The sequence below is a fragment of the Pantherophis guttatus genome, chromosome 1 (genome assembly GCF_059756535.1).
Source record: "Pantherophis guttatus breed Tessera chromosome 1, ASM5975653v1, whole genome shotgun sequence".
NCBI classification, from domain to species: domain Eukaryota; kingdom Metazoa; phylum Chordata; class Lepidosauria; order Squamata; family Colubridae; genus Pantherophis; species Pantherophis guttatus.
Genome location: NC_142063.1, coordinates 161315445 through 161340298, shown reverse-complemented (window position 1 = coordinate 161340298; position 24854 = coordinate 161315445). Strand labels below are relative to the sequence as shown.

Below are 24854 nucleotides of genomic sequence, written 5' to 3'. Positions count from 1 at the left end.
GAACACAGCTGTTGCTTTCAATGGAAATTTTGAAGCACTGGAAGATAGTCCTTCTTGGAAAAGCAGGCGAGTTCAAGTATTGTACTGATTATTTGTTGTAGAACTAAGAAAACTCACCAATACCGGACTCGTAGTACTACCATATGTGCTGGACATGCCCAAAGGCAAAAAAAAAATTGGATGAAAATACATATATGGTTAGAGAAAATGATAAAGATACACATAGATTTAAAGCCAGAAATATTTTTGTTAGGTATACTATCAAAAAAATATGACAAAGGGAACATGTATTTAATACTACATGTTTTGACAGCAGCGAGAATTGTATTTGCACAACACTGGAAAAATGAGGAAACTCTCACAGATGAAAATATAATTAAAAAAATATTAGACTGTGCAGAAATGGATAGGTTAACATTAAAGATAAAAAATAAAGAAGATACAGAATACTTTTCAACATGGGATTTGTTTTACCAATGGTTAGATAATAGAAGTAGAAATTAGAAGTTAAAAGAATACTACTATTACAAGTAAATAATATTATTTTAATTTATTTATTATGTATAAGTAAATTGAGCCAGAAAATACAGTGTTTACTAAGCACTTATGTATGTTAAAGATAAATGTATACATAAAATATTTTTAAAAACCCTCACATTTATGTTTCCCAGTTCACTACAGAGCTCAATGGAAGTCTTTAAGACAGTCTCTTCTCATCCTGATTTCCCTCACAGATTTGCTGATGTGACCATAAAATAAAAGGATATCCTCCCTCTCTACTATAGACCACCTTGAGTTTCAGGAAGAAATTGTACACATGTTGTGCATTGACAATAAAGGTTTGATTTGAAATACAGAATACAAATGCAATAAATAATCTAATCTATTCAAGACTTTGAAGTTCAGTAGCACACATTATTGTGGAAAGCAGCTTCCATTTTGGCTCTATACTACCAAGCACTCAGCTCTGGTGTTCAGAAGCAAACTAAGTGCTTTTTGCTTATTTATTAGTGCTACTTACTAATGTAATCAATAATGGGTAAATGCATATTAAAAGAATATATATGTTTCAAGGATTCTCTGTGGAGACAGCAACGGATTCCTAGATACTATGCCTTCAAATATGATTGATTGCCACTTGAATTTCTGTCAATGAAGGCTGGCTCACGTTTTCTATAGCTAATGTAAGGACAGACACTTGTAGCAACAACTTCTGTTTTGCTTATAAACAAGTTCAAGATTCTGACATTTCAATACATGTGGAGGCACTGTTCTCCTGTAACAAGTCATTCACGCTTCTTAAGATAAAACAGTGCTTATTTAGAAATCTCACTTCCTCAGTTCCTAATAACTGGGTATCATCCTCTTCACGGGCTGTTTAATGACCTAGTTTTGCTCAATACTCTCAAATATAGGACTATATGGCTATCATATAAAAGCTTCAGTTCCACAAATATATGCTTAAAGACAAGGACTGAACTGTAAAGGAATTACTATAAAGGAGGGTAGAGCCGAGGACTTTGTACAGTATTTGCATGACAAAATCACTGAGATTCGGGAAGGTCTGGACTCCGACTGGGTAGTTTCAGGGGGATGACTGAGGCAGGTCTTGAGAATGTTATCTGGGATGAGTTTGACCCTGTGACTCCTGACGACGTGGACAGGATTCTGGGTAGACTGAACACGACCACATGTTTGTTGGACCCGTGTCCCTCCTGGTTAGTGCTGGCTTCTCGGGAGGTGACACGAGGCTGGCTCCAGGGGATTATAAATGTTTCATTGAGTGAGAGTGACTTCCCCGCCACCTTGAAAGAGGCGGTGGTGAGGCCTCTCCTCAAGACGCCTTCCCTGGACCCGGCAGTGTTGGCTAATTATCGTCCGGTCTCCAACCTTCGCTTTGTGGCGAAGGTTGTTGAGAGTGTGGTTGTGCGACAGCTCCCCCAGCACCTGGATGAAACGGAGTATCTGGATCTGTTCCAGTCGGGCTTCATGCCTGGGTACAGCATGGAAACGGCATTGGTCGTGTTGGTTGATGATCTCTGGAGGGCTCGGGACAGAGGTTGCTCCCTGTGCTGGTCCTATTAGATCTCTCAGCAGCTTTTGATGCCATCGACCATGGTATCATGCTGCACCGGTTGGAAGAGTTAGGGGTGGGGGGCACTGTGTTGCAGTGGTTCTCCTCCTTTCTCTCCGATCGGTTGCAGTCTGCGTTGGCAGGGGGGCAGAGGTCGACCCCGAGGCACCACATATGTGGGGTGCCACAAGGGTTGGTCCTCTCGCCCCTTCTGTTCAACATTTATGTAAAGCCACTGGCCGAGATCATCCATGGTTTCGGGGTGAAGTACCATCAGTACGCTGATGATACTCAGCTGTAAATCTCCACCCCAGACCACCCCAACGATGCCCTTGAAGTGAGGCCTGGAGGCCGTGTGGATCTGGATGGGGAGAAACAGGCTCAGGCTCAACCCATCCAAGACTAAGTGGCTGTGGTTTCCGACGTCCCGATATAGTCAGTTGGTGCCATCACTGACTATTGGGGGCAAATCGCTGGCCCCCACGGAGAGGGCTCGCAACTTGGGCGTCCTCCTGGATTCACGGCTGTCTTTAGAAGAGCATGTGACAGCCGTGACCGGGAGGATTTTTTATCAGGTTCGCCTGATTCACCAGTTGTGTCCCTTTCTGGAGCGGGACTCCTTACGCACGGTCACTCATGCCCTCGTCACTTCCTGCCTGGACTAGTGCAACGCTCTCTACACGGGGCTCCCCTTGAGGAGCACCCGGAGGCTCCAGCTGGCGCAGAGTGCGGCCGCGCGGGTGGTTATGGGAGCAAAATGGCGTTCCCATGTAACACCTCTCCTGCGCGAGCTGCACTGGCTCCCGGTGGTCTTCTGGGTGTGCTTCAAGGTCTTGGTTACCACCTTTAGAGCACTCCATGGCTTAGGACCTGGTTATCTACGGGACCGCCTGCTGTCACCAGTAGCCTCCCACCGGCCGGTACGCTCTCATAGAGAGGGCTCCTCAGGTGCTGTTGGCCAAACAATGTCGACTGGCGGCCCCCCTGGGGGAGAGCCTTCTCTGTGGGGGCACCTACTATCTGGAATGAGCTCCCCCCGGAGATACGGAGGATCCCGGATCTACGCACCTTCCGCCGCGCTCTCAAGACCTTTTTATTCCATCAGGCTGGCCTGGCCTAATTTTCTCCTTTTTAAAACGCAAATTTTAATTCATTCTTAATTTATTGGGATGTTTTAAATCTGTCTTCGGCCAAATTGTTTAATTCGGTTTTATTCAGTTTTAAATTTTGTATTTATGTGTTTTTATCCTGTGGCTGTTCACCGCCCTGAGTCCTTCGGGAGTAGGGCGGTATATAAATCAAATAAATAAAAATAAATAAATTAAAAAAACTATCAATTAAATATATAGGTTTGGGATATAAAATGCTTATGTTTTGTTTTCCAAACACAAAAAAGAAATGCTTACTGAGCATTTTCCAAAGGCTGGTTTTTTTCCCTCAAGAGTACTTCTTAAATACAAATAGACTCTTGAATTTTATATTTGAATTAGCCCATGTTTCATTATATGCATTTTGAATACCCTTTTTCTAAATTGTTATATGCTAGTAATTTCAAAAAGTAAGTTAAATGAATCTTTCTTTGGGTTAGGAAATACGCAGGTTTGAAAATGATACATAATCCTTCCTTTAAAATTACTGTATTTTTCGGTGTATAAGATGCACTCCCCCCCAAAAAAAGTGGGTGGAAATGTCTATGCACCTTATAGAGCAAATGTTGCTGAAGCCCTGCCCGCCCCCACCCTTCGGCCTCTGCCTCCCAGAAATTTGTCTTCTTGCAGCAAACAGCAAACAGCCTGGTCAGCTTCAGCACAGCCTGATTTAGCACAAGCAGCTGATTTGGCGGTTGGATCAGCCTCCTGGAATACCACCTATCAGCTGTTCCAGGCTGCAGGGATCGCCACCAATCGCCGCTGCCACCTATCACCGCCTCCACACACCCCATTTTCGGCCTCCACATGCCCCATTTTTGGTCCGTTCCAGGCAGCGGGGATAGGCAACGGTGGTAATCCCCGCCACCTGGAATGGGGCGAAAACGGGACACACGGAGGCTGAAAATGGGGCACGCAAAAGGTGAAAATGAGACATGTGAAGGCCAAGAATGGGACACATGGAGGCGGCAATAGATGGCGGCGGCGATCCCTGCAGCCTGGAACAACCGCCAATCCAACCGCCTATCAGTTGCTCGTGCTAAATCAGATGAAGCTTACCAGGCTGTTTGCTATTTGCTGCAAGGAGGCAAATTGCTGTGAAGCAGAGGCATATTTTTTTATTTTGTTTTCCTCCCCAAAAGCTAGGTGCGTCTTATATTCCAGAGCGTCTTACAGTCCGAAAAATACGGTAAATATTTTTTAAAAAATCGTATTTTAGTTTGTCTTTGAAATAAACTTTTTTAAAAAAAATAATTGCAAATCATACATGGGAAAATTTGCTAATCACTAGCATATTGAGTGTTGTGTTGCTGATTCCAAGAATCAAATTTGCATTGCTACTTATTGTAAACATATGTTTTACAGATTGTAGATATCAAACATATACTGTATTGCCTCTTTAGTCAGGCCACTGGAGCTAATAGAGGGGAGGACATGACATTTAACTCAACTCACTGTTCATATCACTCTTACAGGTAGGCATTAATAAATATAGACCAGGGTATTTCAAACTATGTTCCATCAAATTTTAGGTTATATGAAAATTTGATAAATTTATTCGAGAGTCTAAGGACAAAAACATTTCAAACAGCTAATTTTTCTATCACCAGAGCTTCACCTCTTAAGCAGGACTTAAAACTCAGGTTGTGGGATCTCAATAAGTTTGAAATCTTTGCTAGAGTCATTTGTGGTCAGCAAGGAGTAAGAGTGGTAGGAGAGACATGTGGTGGGATCTTTGGTGCAACTGCATCATTAATTGATAAAGATAATTACATACCATGACAGCTCCCCTGGAAATCTGGAAAAAATTGGGTGGGGAGAGGGAGAGTAGTGTAAGGTGGTGGAAAACTGAGGATCTGGAAGGTAGCTGCAATGCTATGCAAAACAAATCAACTTCATGAGCTGTCAGAAATGGCAGTTGCTATAGGCTGCCATTCAGATTGCTGGCAGTAAGGAGGACTGATAAGCACAACAGAATGTCATTAGAGGTGGCAGGGCCAGGGACTAGAAGAGTGCTTTACGCGGACCGGTGCCGGGCCGTGGAGTACCTGGCACCGGGCCGCGCAGCGGCCGGGGGACATGAACGCTGCAGCGCAAAGGCTCCTGGGCCGTGCGCAAAAGCTCCTGGGCCATGCGCAATGGGCCGTGCGCAAAAGCTCCTGGGCTGTGCCCGCACCCCTGCGCGCGCTCAGCGGGCCACGGCGATAAAAAGGTTGGGGACCACTGCTTTACAAGACTTAGAATTCTACCCTTGTTTCCACTGTCTGACAGGCTGATGAGAATCTGCCACTCAATGGCAAGGAACTGGCTTGCATAGGGAGGAAAGGGGGGTTTCTTCTTTGCAGCATCCCCATGGGGGGGGTTGTTCTCCTTTGCCAAGACCAGTTTCCTCCACCTGGTACAGTCATTGTGTTCTTTAGATCTTCTGTCACAACTGTTGCAGTTAGATTGTCAATAGCCCTGCTACACCCCTGAAATAAGATTAAATGGTCCAAATCCCTCAAAACAGCAATTCTTTTGATCTCTAACATATTACACTGTCAAAAAGCAATGACACAAGATTTTAGATCACACTAAGTCATATCATTGACTGTCTTTCTGCATTATTTCCATCAGGAGATACCGGTAGATCTCGACTAACGACCACAATTGAGCCGAGTTAAGTGAGACATTTGTTAAGTGAGTTTTGCCCCATTCTATGACCTTTCTTACTACAGTTGTTAAGTGAATAATTACAGTTGATTAGTTAGCAATGCAGTTGTTAAGTGAATCTAGCTTCTCCGATTGCTTATCAGAAGGTCGCAAAAAAGGGATCAAACCTTGGGACACAGCAACGGTTCTAAATATGAACCAACTGCTAAGCATCTGAATTTTGATCACGTGATCATGGGGATGCTGCAAAGATCGTCAATGTGAAAAATGCTCATAAGTTATTTTTTCAATGCCGTTGTAACTTTGAATGGTCACTAAATGAATTGTTGTAAGTCGAGGACTACCTGTAAAGTAAGTGTATGAAGAAGGCATGCCAATCCTGACAGTCAATAAATACTTGTTCAGAGCTTAAGAAGAACAACCTTCTCCGGAGTCTCCAGAGAAGGGCGGCATATAATCGAACCAATAAATAAATAAATAAATAATCCACCTTGTATATATTTAAGACCTTGATTTGAAAACTCTGGGAGTTACATCACATAAAACTTCTCCTTTGGCAACTTTCTATGAAATTCCAAGATGATGCTAACCTTATGAAAGTTATATACCATTCAGCCTATAAACCCAGAAAATCAAAAAGATGTTACACCTTGATCTCCAGCCAGAAAATTAAGTTTTTGAAAGTTTCATTTTTAGATTAAATTAGAACACTTGATATATTGTTTGAGTGCATTATCTCTATGGGCAGCTTCTTTACTCTCTTAATACCTACAAATCCCCACCTTATAAAAGATGCAGGAGAAATATTTTAAAAATGTGTTACAGGTTAATCCTTGAAAGTGTCTTCAAAAAAAGGTCTACTATTTCTGCCACAGTTTTTTTTTTTTTCACATCTTGCCAAGAAGACATGATAGTAAGGATGAGAAGATGAAGATAGTCATAGCCATGTCACTAAACACTTTCTTTGTTAAGTTACCTTCTTCTAATGTCTTGGTCAGGGGTCAGCAAACTTTTTCTGTAAAGGGCCAGATCCTGACTCTCTTCTGCCAATATGGCTGTGGCTGGCAGTTCTGTAGGTCAAGGAGTGACCAGCCAATGGACAGCACCAGCTCACCAGTAACAAGGCTATCACCACCTAGAATGCCCTATCCTTGGCCCCAAAAAGGCTGAGGCTCAGGCCTGGAACTCTGCTGCCTGCCTGCTGTCCATTCTTCTCACACAGCCCCCATAAAAACAAGTATTTGCCCCATGAACTATAGTTTCCTGACCCCAATCCAAATTTCTGAAAATGCTAACCTATGGCATAAGCAGCCAATTGGACTGTGTGTGTGTGTATGTTAAAGAACATATCTGCATCAAAGATGTATGGAATCTCACATTCTCTTCCTCGGCACTAAATTAGTCCAGAAATCTTTTTACTGTCTTTTCAGTTTGCCCCGTTTCAAAAATTCCTGATGTATGCTTCAGATTTTACCAGAAGCTATCTCCAATATGCATTTCCATCTCACTTGCTAAGAATCTCGGCGCCCCCACATGCAGGGTGATTTATTTGGTCATAGCTGAATGAACACCATCATTTTCCATGTCTCACTCATGGTATTTCCTGCTCAAGCTTATTAGGGATATGAAAGGTGCACTGACCTATAAAGAAGAAATCTGTTATGCCGAAAATACCACTCTTCTCACTACATTAATTCAGCATGCACAATATTACAGAAGGCCAATAATAAAAGCAGCTAATAGATTCAGCTCACCCCGCTAGGACAACTCAGAGGGAAGCTGTGCCTCTCTGTGTGAGTCTATCAGGGTCTGGAGGTGGGCCAGGCACACAAACACAGACTTTTTCCTCTAGTGAACTGATAAGTAGAAGGTGAGAATAAGAGTGTTGTTTTCATTAGGAAGATGTTGCTGTAGGAGAAGGAATGGCTATTGTGCTACCACTATAGCCTCAAAAACAACAAAGTTAACTGTGGGAAGAACTGACATTTGCATTTAAGCGTACTACTCATATTCTGTGCATTTTTAAAATTCATAATGAATACTTCCAAGAAAAAGGACCTCTAAACTGATTTCCATTTTCTGTACATTGAAATATTAATTCCAAAACTTAAATGGGGCTGTTTTAACTTTTCAGTACATACATCCTATTTTAAATTAATACAACAGAAATTGGGTTTTTTTAAACCCCTGTATTGCTGGAAAAGGCCATGAGCAAGTCATATTATGAATAAAAGGCTTTGCTTTTTGATGGATTCCAAAAATTAAGGCTACTCCCTTCAAGCACTGATGATGTTAATGAAGTTGGCTAATGAAGTGCCTGCAAGAAAATAACCAAACTCAGAGAGCATTAAGGACTCCACGGTTCAAACCTTAGCTACAAATACTCTCTTCTATTCCACATAATGATGGTCTTCTAAATAAACCATAATTGGTATAGTGGTAAAGTACAATGCTTTATATCAACCAAATCAATATGCAACCTACTTTGGGCTTAAATTATACAATACACTATAAAAACAGAAAGTCTCATATGTTTATTCTACCTGAATTGCTTAACATCCAAATGTCTCCATAACTAGTAAAAATGCAGAAATGATGGGCAACTGCTGATGACTCTATTCATTTTCATTATTCATTGAGTTGTATGGAATCTTACAAAGGGCTATATTTAGTCTTGTTATTCTGGGTTATAGTAAATATGTTAATCCAACTTTATATTTTAGTTAGTCTCATGCATTCAAATTCCATATCAAAAGAATCTGCCTCCTAAAATGGTACAGACTATCCTGAGAACTGGACCCATATCTATTAGGTTTGCAGAGGTAAGTGCATTTCCACATGCCTGTTCCTTAATAATGTTCTAACTAAAATTGTTGTTGTTGTTGTTGTTGTTATTATTTATTTTGTATACTGCCCTTCTCCCAAAGGACTCGGGGCGGTGAACAGCCAGCAGATAGAATACAGAAAATACAAAAATTAAAACAATATTAAAAGCCAATTAAATTAATTTGGCCCACAGTTAAAACACCCCCATATTAAAAAACCCATAATTTAGCAATTTAATTTTTTTTTTTTTTAATTTGATTTATATGCCGCCCTTCTCCGGAGACTCAGGGCGGCTTACAATGCATTAAGCAATAGCCTTCATTCTTTTGTATATTTTATACAAAGTCAGCTTATTGCCCCCACAAACTGGGTCCTCATTTCACCTACCTTAGAAAGGATGGAAGGCTGAGTCAACCTTGAGCCTTGGAGAGATTCGAACCAGCAGAAATTGCAGGCAGCTGTGTTAATAACAGGGTGCACTAAACCCCTGTACTATTAAGGCTCTTAAAATTAAAACAACTTAAAAAATATGGTCAGGTCAGCCCAGCTTGATGAAACAAAAATGTCTTTAAGGCACGGCGGAAAGTGCGCAGATCCGAGATCCGCCGTATCTCCGGGGGCAACTCGTTCCAGAGGGTCAGTGCCCCCACAGAGAAGGCTCTCCCCCTGGGGGCCGCCGGCCGACATTGTTTGGCCAACGGAACCCTGAAGAGCTCCTCTCTGTGGGAGCGTACTGGTCGGTGGGAGGCTACTGGCGGCAGAAGGCAGTCTCGTAAATACCCAGACCCTAAGCCATGGAGCACTCTAAAGGTGGTAACCAATACCTTGAAGCGCACCCGGAAGACCACTGGGAGCCAGTGCAGCTCGCACAGGAGAGGTGTTACATGGGAGCGTCGAGTCGCCCCCATCACCACCTGCGCGGCCGCATTCTGGACCAGTTGGAGCCTCCGGGTGTTCCTCAAGGGGAGCCCCATGTAGGGCTCCCCTTGAGGAACATAAGGTAAATAAGGAAAATAAGGTAAAGGTAAAGGTTCCCCTCACACATATGTGCTAGTCGTTCCCAACTCTAGGGGGCGGTGCTCATCTCTGTTTCAAAGCCAAAGAGCCAGCGCTGTCCGAAGACATCTCCGTGGTCATGTGGCTGGCATAACTAAACGCCAAAGGCGCACGGAACGCTGTTACTTTCCCACCAGAGGTAGTCCCTATTTTTCTACTTGCATTTTTTACATGCTTTTGAACTGCTAGGTTGGCAGAAGCTGGACAAGTAACGGGAGCTCACCCCGTTATGCGGCACTAGGGATTTGAACCGCTAAACTGCCGACCTTTCGATCGACAAGCTCAGCATCTTAGCCACTGAGCCACTGCATCCTAAAGTACTCAAAACCAATTTTTTTTAACGCACAAGCAGATTTTCCCCAAACATATAGCATATACAGCATTATCAAGATGCATAAAATCATGATTTTTATGTCTTTGTATGTGTGACAGGAAGAAAACTGACTCATCTGAGCTGTGATGCTAGAGAAGGCTCCTGCGTATTTATTGGACAGCAGAGGTGATTTAACCAGCAAGTATTGGAGAGTATAACAGCATACATGTCACTGGAAGGCAAAATCATAAAACAGCGTCTCACTTATTTTGACCATGCCATGCGGGGAAATTCATTGCAGAAATCAATTATGTTTGGAAAATTAGCAGTAAAAGGAAAGCAGGCCATCAAAGAACACAGTAGCTGGACACCATCAAAGCTGACACCAGCCAGAACATAGAGCAACTCAAAGTAGTGCAAGATTGGAAGACGTGGAGAGAAATGCCCCACAGAATCGTCAAGAGTCAGACACAATGAATAGATATCATCTTTTTCAAGTGCATCTATCTATCTGATGACATCCGTTTTAACTGTGACTAAAACAAGTAGTTTATCTGTAGAAGCAGCAGCAAATAAATGTATTCCAGTTCATTCAAGTCTGAACACATTTCTTGGATTGGTGTGATCCACAGGCTAGTTGAGGACCGCCTGTAAAAGAGACAAATGTGATGAAACAACAGAAGCTTCTGGGCATTGTGCTGAAAGCAAATTTCAATAAATTGGATTGTTTTATGGCCATATGCTCTTTGTCTACATCAGCGTCAGTCAACCTTAACAGCTTTAAATGTGTGGACTTCAACTCCCAGAATTTCCCAGCCAACATTGCAAAATGTTTGCAAAAATTTGCAGAAAGCAAGATCATCTGAGCATGCAGAATAACTAGGAAACAAACATGGCTGGAACCACAATTATTTCCTAGAGTTATTTAAGTATAAAATACACATTTTTAAAAAATCACTTAAAGCTGAAGTAATAAAAAATACATGAATGTATACACACCATCTCATGAAATGATTGTTTCCATGGCAAAACTGATACATGGCTGTTCCCTCACCCCACCCCCCAAATAATCACATACCAAATTCAAAACTCTGAGAAATAAGACTAGGTTTTTTTCAAATTCTAAAACTCAGCTGAACTTATAGTCTTGATATAAAGTCCAAGCTTACTGATTTCTCAGTCTCCATCCCCACTTGGATTGCTTGTGAGCTGCCCAATATCATGGACATTGTTGTTAGAGCTAACTTATCAAAATTCGTAAATCTTTTAAAGAGTACTCTTCCTATCAATATTCCATATTTTACACAGTATTAATTGTATCTGCAAACAAAAGAATAATTTCATTTGCCCTTAACCTCTAAAGGAGCTTTGTCAACATGGTTATTCTTTTTAATACTAAGGAAGATTTTCAATCTTGCATTTTCATTTAGCAAAACCATCCAAGGCATAACTTAATAACATTATACATTTTTTTTTTTAAATGAACAATTTTTTTTTCTAACAGCAGTCAGTCAGGAATGCAGCCTTTAAATATCACACCCATTTCCCCAAAATTAAAACTAGAACATCTTAAAAATAAATCCAGGAAGGAATCTGGGCCAATCTCTTTGGCGAAAGCTGTTCCACGAAGCAGCAACTACTGTATCAGAAAGTATTTTCTCATGACCACCAAACTACCCCTTCATCCCAACTATTTGTGGCAGGAGACACAGGTGTCTTAAAAATATGGGGCTGGTCACATAGGACAGGGCCATTAAATCTTTTTGACTTGGTCAGTAGATCCGTTATTCTGAGAATAGTCCTGGGCCTCACAACAGTCCTGTGTTACAAAAAGGCAGTGGCTGACCTAAAATTCATGAAAAGGCTCCGTGATTGAATGGAAAATTGAACCTGGGTCTCCCTAGGTCCAAATCTAGATCTTAATTACTATGCTGGCTCTGTATATTGTACAATCTTGCTAAATGGCTATTATGAAAGGGACTACAGGTAATCATCGACTTACAACAGTTTATTTAGTGACCATTCAAAGTTACAACGGCACTGAAAAAAGTGACTTATAGCCATTTTTCAGTTACAACTTCTGTAGCATCCCCCCTGGTCATGTGATCAAAATTTGGAGACTTAGTAACTGACTCATATTTATGACGGTTGCCCAAGTGTCCCAAGGTCATGTGTTCACTTTTTGCAACTTTCTGACAAGCGAAGTCAATGGGGAAGCCAGATTCACTTAAAAAGTTACTAACTTATGAACTGCAGTGATTCACTTAACAATGGTGGCAAGCAAGGTTGTAAAATGGGGCAAAACTTACTTAACAAATGTTTCACTTAACAACAGAAATTTTGGGCTCAATTGTGGTCATAAGTCGAGGACTACCTGTATCTATTAATAACATGATTGCCAGGGAGAATATAACTAATGATGGTTCCCTCTTACCCAGGATTTTTTCCCCCCTTTTGAACGAGTGATTGCACTTCACAGATGATATGTGTGCATCATGCATGCAAAAATGATGTACTGCCTCCAAAGCCTATGCTACTATGCTACCTTGTTTGGGTTTTGGTGGTAGTGGTATCTTGTTTGAGATTCGAGTGCCAAAGTTGGAAATATGAATGATTTATCAATTTTTGCCAATCCATTGATTTCTTAATTCCTAATAGTCTTCATAAAACCAAAATGATATCTATATGTGTGGACATCAACAGATGGCGTCCAGAGGAATCAAATCGGCAATATTCTTGGCACAAGAAGGTGGAAGAACTCAGTTTTAACCACAGAGATGTGGTTAAGGACCGACTGCGGAAGAGATCACAAACTGCTCATGTGCAAATTCAAGGTTAAGCTAAGAGAGAAGATGAAAGTCCACCAATTTTCACAATACGATACCTACCATTTTCAAGGAAAACGTTAGGAAATGCTCTAAAATCCCCAAAGACCATGGATTGGAAACCAGAGGAATTTTGGAATGAATTTAAAAGATATTAAGAATGAATCTGAAAAGAGACTGCCTGAGATCTAAAAAATAGAGGCAAGCAAAGAGGATGTCAGCCAAGAAGAGAAGCCAAAGCAAGCAAGAAAAAGATCTCAGCAAAAAAACTTAAAAGAATTTTAAGTTAGAAGAGACAAAAAGCAGCATTACAACATATGTAAAAGATATTGAAGTGGGAAACAGATACAGAAAAACAAAGTCTTCCAAAACTTCACTGAAGTGAGCCTATAATCACAATTCGCCAAAGAAAAACAAAACAAAACTGGACAGCTATCCACCAACCTTTTGACATCCTTTCACTAGTTACATGCAATACCTGGTATTCTTAGGAACTGGCATAATGATGGGACCAATCAACTTTTCAGTCTGGTAATGCTTGCAGAGGGCGTAGGGAATGGCCTTAAAGGTCAGCCAGAAAAGCTGCTAGCAAAGGAGCGGTCAGATAAGTATGGCTTAAGTCCTTTCTAAGAAATTAATTTGAGAAAAGCTCTCAGACAGGCTTCTCACTAGTTCACCCAAAGATAAAGTGATGAAAAAAGAGAATCATTTAAACTTGCAAGATTCAGTTACTACAGTTGTCCTGGCCTATGTAAAACTGGGTTCCTAGCTAGAGCTGTCAGTGCTTCAGTGTGCAATGCAAGGCTGCTCTTATGAGAGAGGCAGCCACAGCTTAGTAGTTATTAACCCTCAGAGCTAATCCAATTCACGTGACTGTAATTGAAAGATTTGAAGTAGTGGTGGCAGGATGACAGGCACCAGTGATTTAGAACAGGCTCCTTCTTCTAGTCATGGCTTTTATCTTAAAGGTAGCAAGCAAGTAAATAAACACAAAATAATATATTATATATAGAATGACCTCTAAATCAAGAAATACAGTAAACATTTTTGGGGGGGAAATGATGTTTGACAGTAAATTTGTTCAAGCTCTAAGATTCCTATCACCACCCTGCACCATGACAGAATTCCATGCACTACTTTTGAATCTTTCAGAGATGGTTGAAACATTTCAGATTCTAATACTCTAGGCAGAGATACAAGACTCCTCCCCACCCACACCCACCCCAGTACCGGACAATTGCCATAAAGTTGTTAATTTAAAGCGTCCCTTGGATGACCAGACCACCTGTCAATTTTGGAGCAATAAAATACAATCTCTAGCTAGAGCTTATCAACAACTGGCTTTCCATGTGGTGTGACACACCACAGGGAATGTGATTGATGTCAAGCAGCCGTAACTTTTACTGTAGAAAAACAGAAGGTAAGGTACTGCGCAAGAACAGTTTTGTTGTTGTTAGTTGTGAAGTCGTGTCCGACCCATCACAACCCCATGGACAACATTCCTCCAGGCCTTCCTGTCTTCTACCATCCTCTGGAGTCCATTTAAACTCACACCTACTGCTTCAGTGACTCCATCCAGCCACCTCATTCTTTGCTGTCCCCTTCTTCTTTTGCCCACAACCTTTCCCAGCATTAGGCTCTTCTCCAGTGAGTCCTTCCTTCTCATTAGGTAGCCAAAGTATTTGAGTTTCATCTTCAGGATCTGGCCTTCTAAAGAGCAGTCAGGGTTGATCTCCTCTAGGACTGACTGGTTTGATCGCCTTGCAGTCCAAGGGACTTGCAGGAGTCTTCTCCAGCACTATAGTTCAAAGGCCTCAATTCTTTGGCACTCAGCCTTTCTTATGGTCCAGCTTTCACAGCCATACATTGCAACTGGGAAAACCATAGCCTTGACTATACGCACTCTTGTTGGCAGGGTGATGTCTCTGCTTTTTAGAATGCTGTCTAGATTTGCCATAGCTTTCCTCCCCAGGAGCAAGCGTCTTTTAATTTCTTGGCTGCAGTCCCCATCTGTGGTGATTTTGCAGCCCAGGAAAATAAAATCTGTTACTACCTCCATTTCTTCCCCATCTATTTGCCAGGAGCAAGAACAGTTAGATATGAAATATAGAAGGAGATAGAAACTGCTTCAGCTACTCCAAGAGGAATTTACATGAAAAAGAATTTAGCAGATATAACTGGTTCATATGCACACCTGCAAATACACTGCAATTGTATATTTTCAATTCAGTGTCACAACTTATGTTGCATTGGTGCCAAGGCATGGACAGATGAACTAGCTTATACTAAATTTCATTACCATACACAACTCCTTTTTAAAGTCCCTTTTTATGACCCTGTAATCCCTTAATTTGAGGTAGGGTCACCATTTTACAATTACTATTTATAATCAGAGATAACTACAGAATCTATAGTATTTAAATATGTGCCATTACTTGACATTCTGTTTTTTTCTGCTTCCAGATAATGTATCAAACACCTGCTGTCAAATTAATTCAGGCACTGCTCATGAAACTTAAAAGATAAATCCATTTTAATAAATAATATATATGTGATAAAATATTTAGAGGGCAAAGTTTAAGGCAAGCTAATTTGTGGAAAGTGTTTTTTTTCCAACTTTGTTCATTGAATTTTTCATAGGAAAGCAATCAATAGAGGCAAATATGAGGACAGAGAACTAACAAGATCAGTGAGCTAAGATAAAGCATCAATCTTATACAATCCTTATAAATTTGATTTTCTTACAAAAGAATTTAAGAGAAAATCTATCGTATGGCAAGTCATTACTTTCAAAAACCTCAAATTATAATGAAGAAAAGTACACTGATATGTACTATTTCAACAAAAAAATCAATTACCATAGAATAACTCCACATAAATAATCAAGAAATCCTGTTCAATGTCCATGCAATTAAAATGTAGGAAGTATTCAATTCCTATATCAGCTGTTCCAAATTATACCATCATACCAACTAGAGTGCCCAACTATTATGGAAGCTGCTATCCAATATAGCTAGTCAAACTAGATACATGTTGAATTTTAACCAAGGACAGCTCGGTTCAAATCCTTCTCTTATTGAAATTTATTATTTATTATTATTTGTTATTATTAATTTATTATTCCCTTATTCTATATTTTGCATATTGAAGCTGAAGAAGTTTGGTCATGACATTTTTCCTTTGTTCTTAAAATGTAAAGCAATCTCCTATTCTGTAGAATCAATTCTCAAGACTAATTTCCTGAATCTGAATATGGTGGAGAAATATAGCAAAATTAGCATTTTGCTCTAGCAAAATTATGATTAAGACAAGGAAACAAGTACAAACAAGAATTACACACCCTGCCAAGTGTCTCTTCCTCCTTATTACTGTATTAAAACACAGATGTATTCTGGTATTTCGTATGGTAATAGATTTTTTCATATATAGAATTCCTGTGTAAATCATTTTTCCTTATAGTTTTCACTGAAAAAAATGTAGCTGAATAAAAGGAACATGAAAAAATATTTGTGTGTGTGTGTGTGTGTGTGAGAAAAAGTGAAAGAAAATGCAAAAAAGAAAAAAATTCTATAAAGAATGACCCATTCTTCTTTACAGTAGTCACAAGCAACCTTATTTTCTCTGCTCCTCTTTTAGCTTTCATACATATTTCTTCTCTTCCTATATTCAATCCTTTTTAATTAAGAAAAGTAAAAAATCACCCAAGGCATTTTAACTGTTTTCAGGAAAAAAAGTCAATGAAGGGTTTTCAACATTTACAAAAGTACTTATTTTATATCTGATCAAACAAACAATTTTGCATTCTTTCTTTGTAAAGTATCTTCTAATAGAAGCTTCTTGGGGTAGAACTACCTTAGTGTTGAATTACTGTTGCATAATTTGATCTCATCATCTTCCTGGGCAAGTTCATAGATATTTTGCTTGAAACAAATGCTTATGCTGGTTCTGTGCATCCTGTCCATTTTGGTATTCACATCTTCCCCTTCCCATATCATAGATTCTGTTAGAATTTTGACGGTCCTCTTCTTAGTGCCTTCCACTGATCGTTTTAAAATTACTCTGTCTCAAATGAATCCTCTCTTGATTCCATTGATGGCACTGCCAGGTCTTCATTCCTCAGGTTGTTTTCCAGGTTCTCAATTTTTTCTTATATTTGTTTACCATTCTTTTCTTGAAGCATTTATGACTTGCATACTACGCGTTGTATGATATATATATATATATTATATCTAAATACAATTATTAAATCAAATTCTGTATCAGAATCTGTGCGTTACATCCTATTTTAAAAGGCTCTTGATCAGATAATACTTTTATTTCCATAAAAAATTACTTCCCTTCTGCACAATATTTTGAGCTTCTTTTACTTTTCCGAATAACATTTCAGAATAAAATGTGACACATTCGTAAATATTATTCTTGCAATAAACAATTACATGCATATCTTTTACAAATGTACAGTATTAACTTATTTCACCTCTACTGGGATTCTTCTGGATTTCTTTTCTCTTTCCAAATATATGATATGCATTCAATCTAAAATTTTGTTGCACTAGTTTCAAGTTATCTTCAAGTACTCCCCTGTTCCATCATAGTCCCTCATTCTGAGCCTCATACAAACCAGATAAAAATCAAGATGTTTTATAAACTGAACAAATTTTGAAGTGTTTATATTTGTTTTGTGACTGGTCACTGTAAACTATTTGATGTTGTTACTTTAAACATAGTAAACAAATAGATTTGATTCGTGTTTTACCCATATTTTTCAGGTTTTAAGAAAAATAATAAATTTCCCATTATTTAAAAGGGCAATTAGTTGGCTGAAATCCCATATAATAGAATTTTCATTGTTGTCTCTCTGGAGCAGTAACATACAGATTTCAGAATCTATGTAGCTCAGCTATGGATCAATAAATCAGTCTGTTCCTGATCTGTAAATTTTACATTCAGGCCATAATAGCAACAGCAATAGTACTTAGACTTATATACCGTTTCACAGTGCTTTACAGCCCTCTCTAAGCAGTTTACAGAGTCGGCATATTGCTCCCAACAATCTGGGTCCTCATTTAACCAACCTCGGAAGGATAGAAGGCGGAGTCAACCTTGAGCCGGTGAGATTTGAATTGCCAAACTTCTGGTAGCCAGCAGTCAGCAGAAATTGCCTGCAGTACTGCATTCTAACCACTGCGCCACCACGGCTCTTAATAAATTCATTCAGTTTTAGTAGCACATTGAATTTTTTAAAAGCCCCTCAAAATAAGTGCAGTTATTTCCATGACATTTTCAATAATATGTTTTAAATCCACACTTTATCATTATTCAACTGTTGAAGCAAATAAATGTATTAGAAAATTCAGAGGAATACACAACCCAAATTGTAACTATGCAATAGCCTACCTATTATCAGATAAATGCAAAGAAGCTCAGGTTGCATAAAAATGTGGATCAAAATTACACCCCCCCCTTTAATATTATTAAAAAATCCAGCTTCATTTAAGCATATCACTATATCTTTCACATGGATGCTGCTTAACTATAGTGTCACATTTCCATAAAGAAGAAATGTATTCTTGACTCTCTCACCAGAGAGACATTCAAGCTATACTGAATTAATATGATGCTTAAGACGTAAATGATGAGCTGCTAACTTCAAGTAGTCCTGATCCAAACATTAAAAATAAATCTTCATAATACAACTATGAGTACCAATTCTATCATAACACAACTATAAGGTACGAGAATCTGCAAAGCAAGATTGATTTTAGAATCATCTTATGGAAGGAACATGGTACTCACTATTAGCAGAAAGGTATTTATATGGAGAGGGAGGAAACAAATGAGCTCATAGATTTGTATCAGAAGGGAGATAAAATACAGATTAGTCTTTGTCGCCAAGATCCAAGATATACTTATTTTTAAGGCACGTTCACTATTACCTTACAAACTAAAGACCACTTTCAAGTGGCATATAGATATTGCAAAACCACCAGTTATCCTTAAAAGGGTAACATAAAATGATATAGTATTTGAAGACTTAAGAGAAAAGGAGCCAGCAAAGTACACTGATTAGGAAGAGAGAGAAAACCTTTCTTTATCATTAAAAATTATAGGCAATGTCACAAACCAACACTTCTTTTGTAAATTAAACCATAAATTTAAAAACTATCAAAAATGCAGTCACAGATCACTGGATACCGACACTCCTGGCTGGAAATGTCATACATGGCATTATGTGAACCAATGCCCAATGAAAGCAGAAAATGGAGTTGCTCAATATTCAAACACTAGTATTTGCACTAATGTAGAATTGTAAATATCTAGATATATACCGAATACATATGTGCACAAACAGACAAAACACAATTCTGATATGCAAAAAAAGAAAAAAAGAAAAAGAAAAAAAAGAAAATCCAAAACCTCTTCTGCTTAAATTATGGACCCCAGCCTACAAATCAGAAGCATCTTGTATAAATAAGAATAAAATATTTTCCTTTCTGTGGTTACAGGGGAATTGCGAAAGGCAATCAAGTCGCCATATGCCAAAGGAGCTGCTTTCCTATTCGCTTTAAAGTAGAGCTGCAGCTGCTCTTCTGGAGCGATTAAAACCCCCGCAGTGGGAAAGGAAGAGCAACTGGAGGGCTAATTCACACCTCCCAAGAGGCAAGGAAGCCGCTTCATTAAGCACACAGTGGTCAAGACCCTTCCCCAGCAACCCTATCCATAAATAACAAGTGACACATGTGGTCTAATGTAATCCCCCTGAGAAAAGGGGAGTCTGCCAGACTTTAAGGAAAAGCTGAGGCATCAAAGGGAAGGCACCTACCTACTACCTGGGGAAAAGCTGTCTGCAGGCACAAATTGAAGGGGGGTGGAAGCAAGCTAAAGGGAGGGGAGGATTTACCTAGAAAGAGATAAAAGTAAGGTGGCAGATTTAAAAAAAGAGGCAGATCACATTCTCTAGACAAGAGAGCCTTTTGGGACCAGGGAAGGTTTATGCTACACACCACCATTACAATCCTCCCTACTGGAAGCCAAGTCAACCTCCTATTTCCCTACCTAGGGAAAACAACAATCGCAGAGCCTTTCGATGAAGATCGCCCCTTCCCGGACTTTTTCTTTTTTCTTTTTCACTGAAGAAAAATGAATTCTAGCATCCTAGAATGATTCCACTGTAATTTCCAGTCGTGAGATGGATCTGACGCAAAGGATGCGATGGAGAGAAGACGACCGGGGGGGGGCGGGGAGCCGAGATGGCCGCAAACTCCGTCAGAAAACAAGGAGGCCGTTTACATAATTGCGGGAGGAGGGGAGGGGGAAGAGGGAGGGCAGAGTATTTTCGGCCCAAGGGCCCCGGGAACGAGTAGATGCTCTCTCTGCTCCTCTGCGAGCCTCGCACCTCCATCCAGCCTTCCAAGCGCCGCTATCCTAAGAGGAAAGCCAAGTCCTTACAGGCGGGGGGGGGGGGAAGGAAGCGCGAACTGCTGCTTGCCGAGGAATCAAATGAAGAGAGGATGGAAGGACCGAAGCAGGACCTAAAGGAAAGGGAATGGCTGGAAGCAGGGAAGGAGGCAGGGAGGAGAGGCATCCCTCGCAGTGCCCCAGGCGCCGAGAGGTGCAATGGGACGCCGAGGATGCCACGCAAAGCCAAATGCTGGGTCGCAGGGAAGAAGGAAAAAAAAAACAAACCTTTGCCCAACCGCCAGGGCCGAAAAGAGGGGCAACCTACCTGGAGCAGCCATGGAGGAAGACGGCGTCGACGAGCCGGCTCGCTGCTGAGGTCGCCTGGTTAAGCCGACGGCGCCGGTGGCAGCCGCGGAACCCGGGCGGCTCTTCAGCAGCAACAGCAGCAAGAGGAGGAAGAACGTCGCGGCGGCCAATCCCAGCAGCGAGGAGATCGGCGGACGCCCGCGAATCCCAGGCATGGCGGCCAGCCGGAGGGCAGCGGAGGCATATTGCGGGCGAGAGGAAGAGCGGCCAAACGGCGGGAGAGCAGCCGCCTCGGGCCGCAGCTGAGCCGCCGCGACGCTAAGGAAGCAGCTCCCCGACTCTTTCACCCCGCACGCGCCTCCGCGCTGGGGGTGGCGGGTGGGCAGGAGGCGGCTCTCCTGCAACCACATGACACGGAGGGAGGAGGCAAAGGGAAGATGGTTTCCCCCCCCCCCACACCCCGGGGGAATTGTTTTATCGACCATCACCTGTGCGTCGTTTGGTTTGGGGAGGTGCCCCCCCCCCGTCCTGAAGGCCACTTGGTGCCTTCCAGATGGTTTGCAAGTCAACACCCAGTTCCAAACGACGCCAGATCCTGGAAGTTTGTAGTGTCTGGAAAGCTGCACTTAGATTTGGGGTCTGTTTTGAGGCAGCCTGCTGTCATTTTACTTGGCCTCTTGGCGAATATCTTGTTGCCCAGAAATGGTACCCAGGTGCCCCTATCTCGCCAAGATGCATATATGCCTAAAGCCAGTAAAGTTGGAGGCGCATCAAAGATCAAGCATGGAACATATACTGGTTTCATATCATTCTAACCGGGAATTCCCCTGAAAACATAATCAAATAATAGATTATGTCTGTCCATATGGATGTTATTCTAGCTATTGGAGCTAACCCATGATGCAAAAACAGGTCCAAGTATAGATCCTGTTAACTCTGCGATGCATTCACATTAAATCTTCAAACCAAAGATTGCATTTGCAAAGAATGAGTCACCACAATCCCAATAGTTGATGACATCATTATGACACACACAACCCTGGAGATTCAAATACACTGTGACTCACAAAAATGTACACATTTATACATCAAGTTCCAGATAGCTTGGCAGCTAGCAACTTTTAACATCAGTGTGGCAGAAAATGTGGATCGGATTCACCTGAAATCTCTGTGAAAACACATCACAAATTTTGATGGCAACCAGCCATCAGAAGTACAGATCTGAGTATTCTAATATTGTTATAGTGAAAATGGTTTGTTTTTTGAGGCATGGATCCTCAATCTTCACAGACTGGTTTTCTCAACAGGCATAAAGAGACAAATCACAACTCTGGTAACATTTGGTTCCACAGTGATACACAATCAATGTTTATTTCATTTTGGATCCACCAGAAACCACAGAAAATTATATTTGCCCTTATGCCAAATCTGTAACTAGCCATGCTAGTTACAGATTTGGCAGCTTTTATCCTCCTCTTTGCAGCTGATATTTCAAGGTCTGATGCCTGCAGTTCTAGAAGCTGGGCACTCATCAATGCCCCTATTAATTTGTTCCCTTGGTCAACAGGTCATGAAGATAATGGTCTTCAGCACAGTTAGGTCTACAACATTTATCTTTTTATGTTATCATGGGTAATCACTTCTGTCTGCCACATCTCCGCCACCCACCCTGCTTACTCGCTGTAAGCTTTTAAAATATATCTCTGAAGCTTATGCTATGTTGCAAGCAACAAATTTTACTTTAAATATTAAATCCCTGCCCCAGATCCACATTTTTTAGCATTACAAAGACACAAAAAAGCATTTGCATTTATGATTACATGTAGATTGATCTTGTCCATGACTTAGAAGTTATTGAACTGGAAACAATATCGAGATTTCAAGGGGAAAATAAGATGTACCAAAACAAATAAAGGTTAAAAAGGAAAAAAAAAAAAACACCAATTAGAAATAACACATTCTACTGTGACAGTCATCTGAGGATTCTTAATTAAAAAGTAAAATTGCTGATCTAAAAAATACAGCTTCTTTTAAGGTTAGCATTTGCTGAAAAATAATCCGCATCACTTCAATTTTTAAAATGGATGGTGATGGTACAGAAAATTTAGAGGCATAAGCACAACAGGTAAAATGATAGAAAGTATTAAAAGAATACTTTCTTTTAATTAATTAATTAATTTGATTTGATTTGTATGCTGCCCTATCTCCATGGGACTCAGGGTGGCTCATAACAATTAAGAAATACAATCCCAATCCAATAAAAACATGTTAAAAATACATATTAAACCCATAAAACACATTAAAAATAATCAAAATGATAAAAAGAAAATAATATTGATGGGAAAATAAGCTTTGCAGAGAAGGAACCATTTTAGCTTTTTCTTGCTTTGTGAATCCAAATTTTTTTTTTAAATCAACATTATTCTTGGGCACAACATTGTGTACATAAACTTTCCCCCCAAAAAAGGTAAAATCATTCTTCAAAGATTACTGAATATATATAGCAGCGCTGGAATAAAAGAACAAGTCCCCAAAACTTATATTTAAAAGTGCTATAGTAAAGAGTGAGCAATGAATTGGTTATGTTTGCTAATGGTACCATATTGCCCTGGATAGTAGATAAAATAAGAACTACAAACCTAAAGGAACACTTCAAGCTGGATGAATGGTTGCTTTTAACTTGGAGCAAAAGGAGAAACAGTAGACACAGTAGATGTATATCAGACATAATACAGAAAATGTAGATAATGGATGTGCCCTGCCCCCTGCCCTCTTAATATTAGAACTCTGACTCATCTATTAAAAGCCAATGCAAGCAATTCAGAAGCAGTAAAAGAAAATATTTTACACAATGCATTGTTAAGCTGTGAAATCTGCTGCCATCAGATGTGGCTAGGTCAGCAGTTCTGGACTAGACAAACTTAGGAAGAATCAGGCTGTTTGGATGGCTATTTGCTCCAGCATGAATCGCAGACAGTGCACTTCATAGGCCAGCTAGTGATATGTGGAAGAGAGCTATTGCTTTCTACTCCAGGGGTCCCCAACTCCTGGTCCATGGTCTGAACTGCAGCCCGTTCAGAACCGGGCTGTGGAACTGGTGGGTGAGCATGTGCACATGTGCAAATCCATCCCCTCTCCCCCACCACCGCTGCTGTCTCCGTCAGTCCATCGAGCCGAAAAGATTGGGGGACACTGTTCTACGCCATATTTGTAAACTTCCTGAATTCCTTTGATTGGACACTTCATTTATATGGCATGCTGGATTGAAACCATTATGCCATGATACAGCCCTTTGCAAGGTTAGGTCACTTCCACAAAATGCAATATGACCCACATTGCAGTTGGAATGTCCTTCAGCTTAGGAGCATTTTGAGGCAAATTTTGTGCATCACGATAGTTAAAAATAGGGCTTTCTCTGAATATCTGCAACATTACAATCTTAATGACAGGATATGTGTAATAATCATATTTCATATGGTTCATATTTTTTTTCTGGTAGAAAGCCAGTACTTCTAGAAAGGAAAGGGTTGAGGAAGATTGGTTTTGTCATGGTCTGAAGTGCACACCGTGAGGAACTTACACTCTCTTATAATTCATTTGGTTAATGGGACAGCAGGCTGATCCCCCACCAGCAACCTCCAGCAGGCTTTTACTAATCTAATCATCATCATCAGCTGCTGCTGTTGCAAACTGGCTTTGCTGGAAGCATTAGAGTACAACTTCAAAAAAATAAATCTCTTACCTTCACATAAGCCAATGTGTGAAAAGAAATAGTGATCATTTGTTTGCCAAAGAGATTTCCTATTAATTTAAAACCAGTGCTTGGTATATTTTATTATCCGTAGAAAGCATTTGATTTTTGTTTCCAAGAAAGCACAAAAGATATTCCACTGAGATTATTTAGCAAAAATGACTGTGTGTTGTTATTGTTGGATATAAAATAGCTCTCTTGGAGATTATGTGAATGTGTACAAGGACATCAAACGTTGCTGACAGGAAACTCACTATAGCTTGCTAGCTTCAGTGTTTTATCCAATCTTGAGTATTATTTTCCATTCGAGTATATAAATCTTCATATACCACAATAACTTTGTCGGTCCTTTAAATGGCCCAAGACATATCTTTTTATGGAAAACACTACATAGATTACAAAGAGATTGGACAACCATTTGTCTGAAATGGTAGGGTTTCCTGCTTGAGCAGAGGGTTGGACTAGAAGACCTCAAAGTCCCTTCCAACCCTGTTATTCTGTA

At 40.4% G+C, this 24854-nt stretch overlaps 1 protein-coding gene across 2 annotated transcripts in view; it reads right to left on the bottom strand.

The window, feature by feature from the left end:
- FAM171B (family with sequence similarity 171 member B) overlaps positions 1-21125 on the bottom strand; it is a 40027-nt gene extending 18902 nt beyond the window's left edge. Inside the window, exon 1 of one of the 2 annotated variants that reach the window (XM_034429090.3) lies at positions 20621-21125. In XM_034429090.3, the coding sequence (XP_034284981.2) occupies positions 20621-21086 (466 nt within the window). In that variant the 5' untranslated portion in view covers positions 21087-21125. Of the gene's footprint in view, positions 1-16746; positions 17124-20620 lie in introns of those variants that run through there. The other variant, XM_034429098.3, reaches the window with a different exon arrangement.
- Between the last annotated feature and the right edge of the window lie 3729 nt (positions 21126-24854).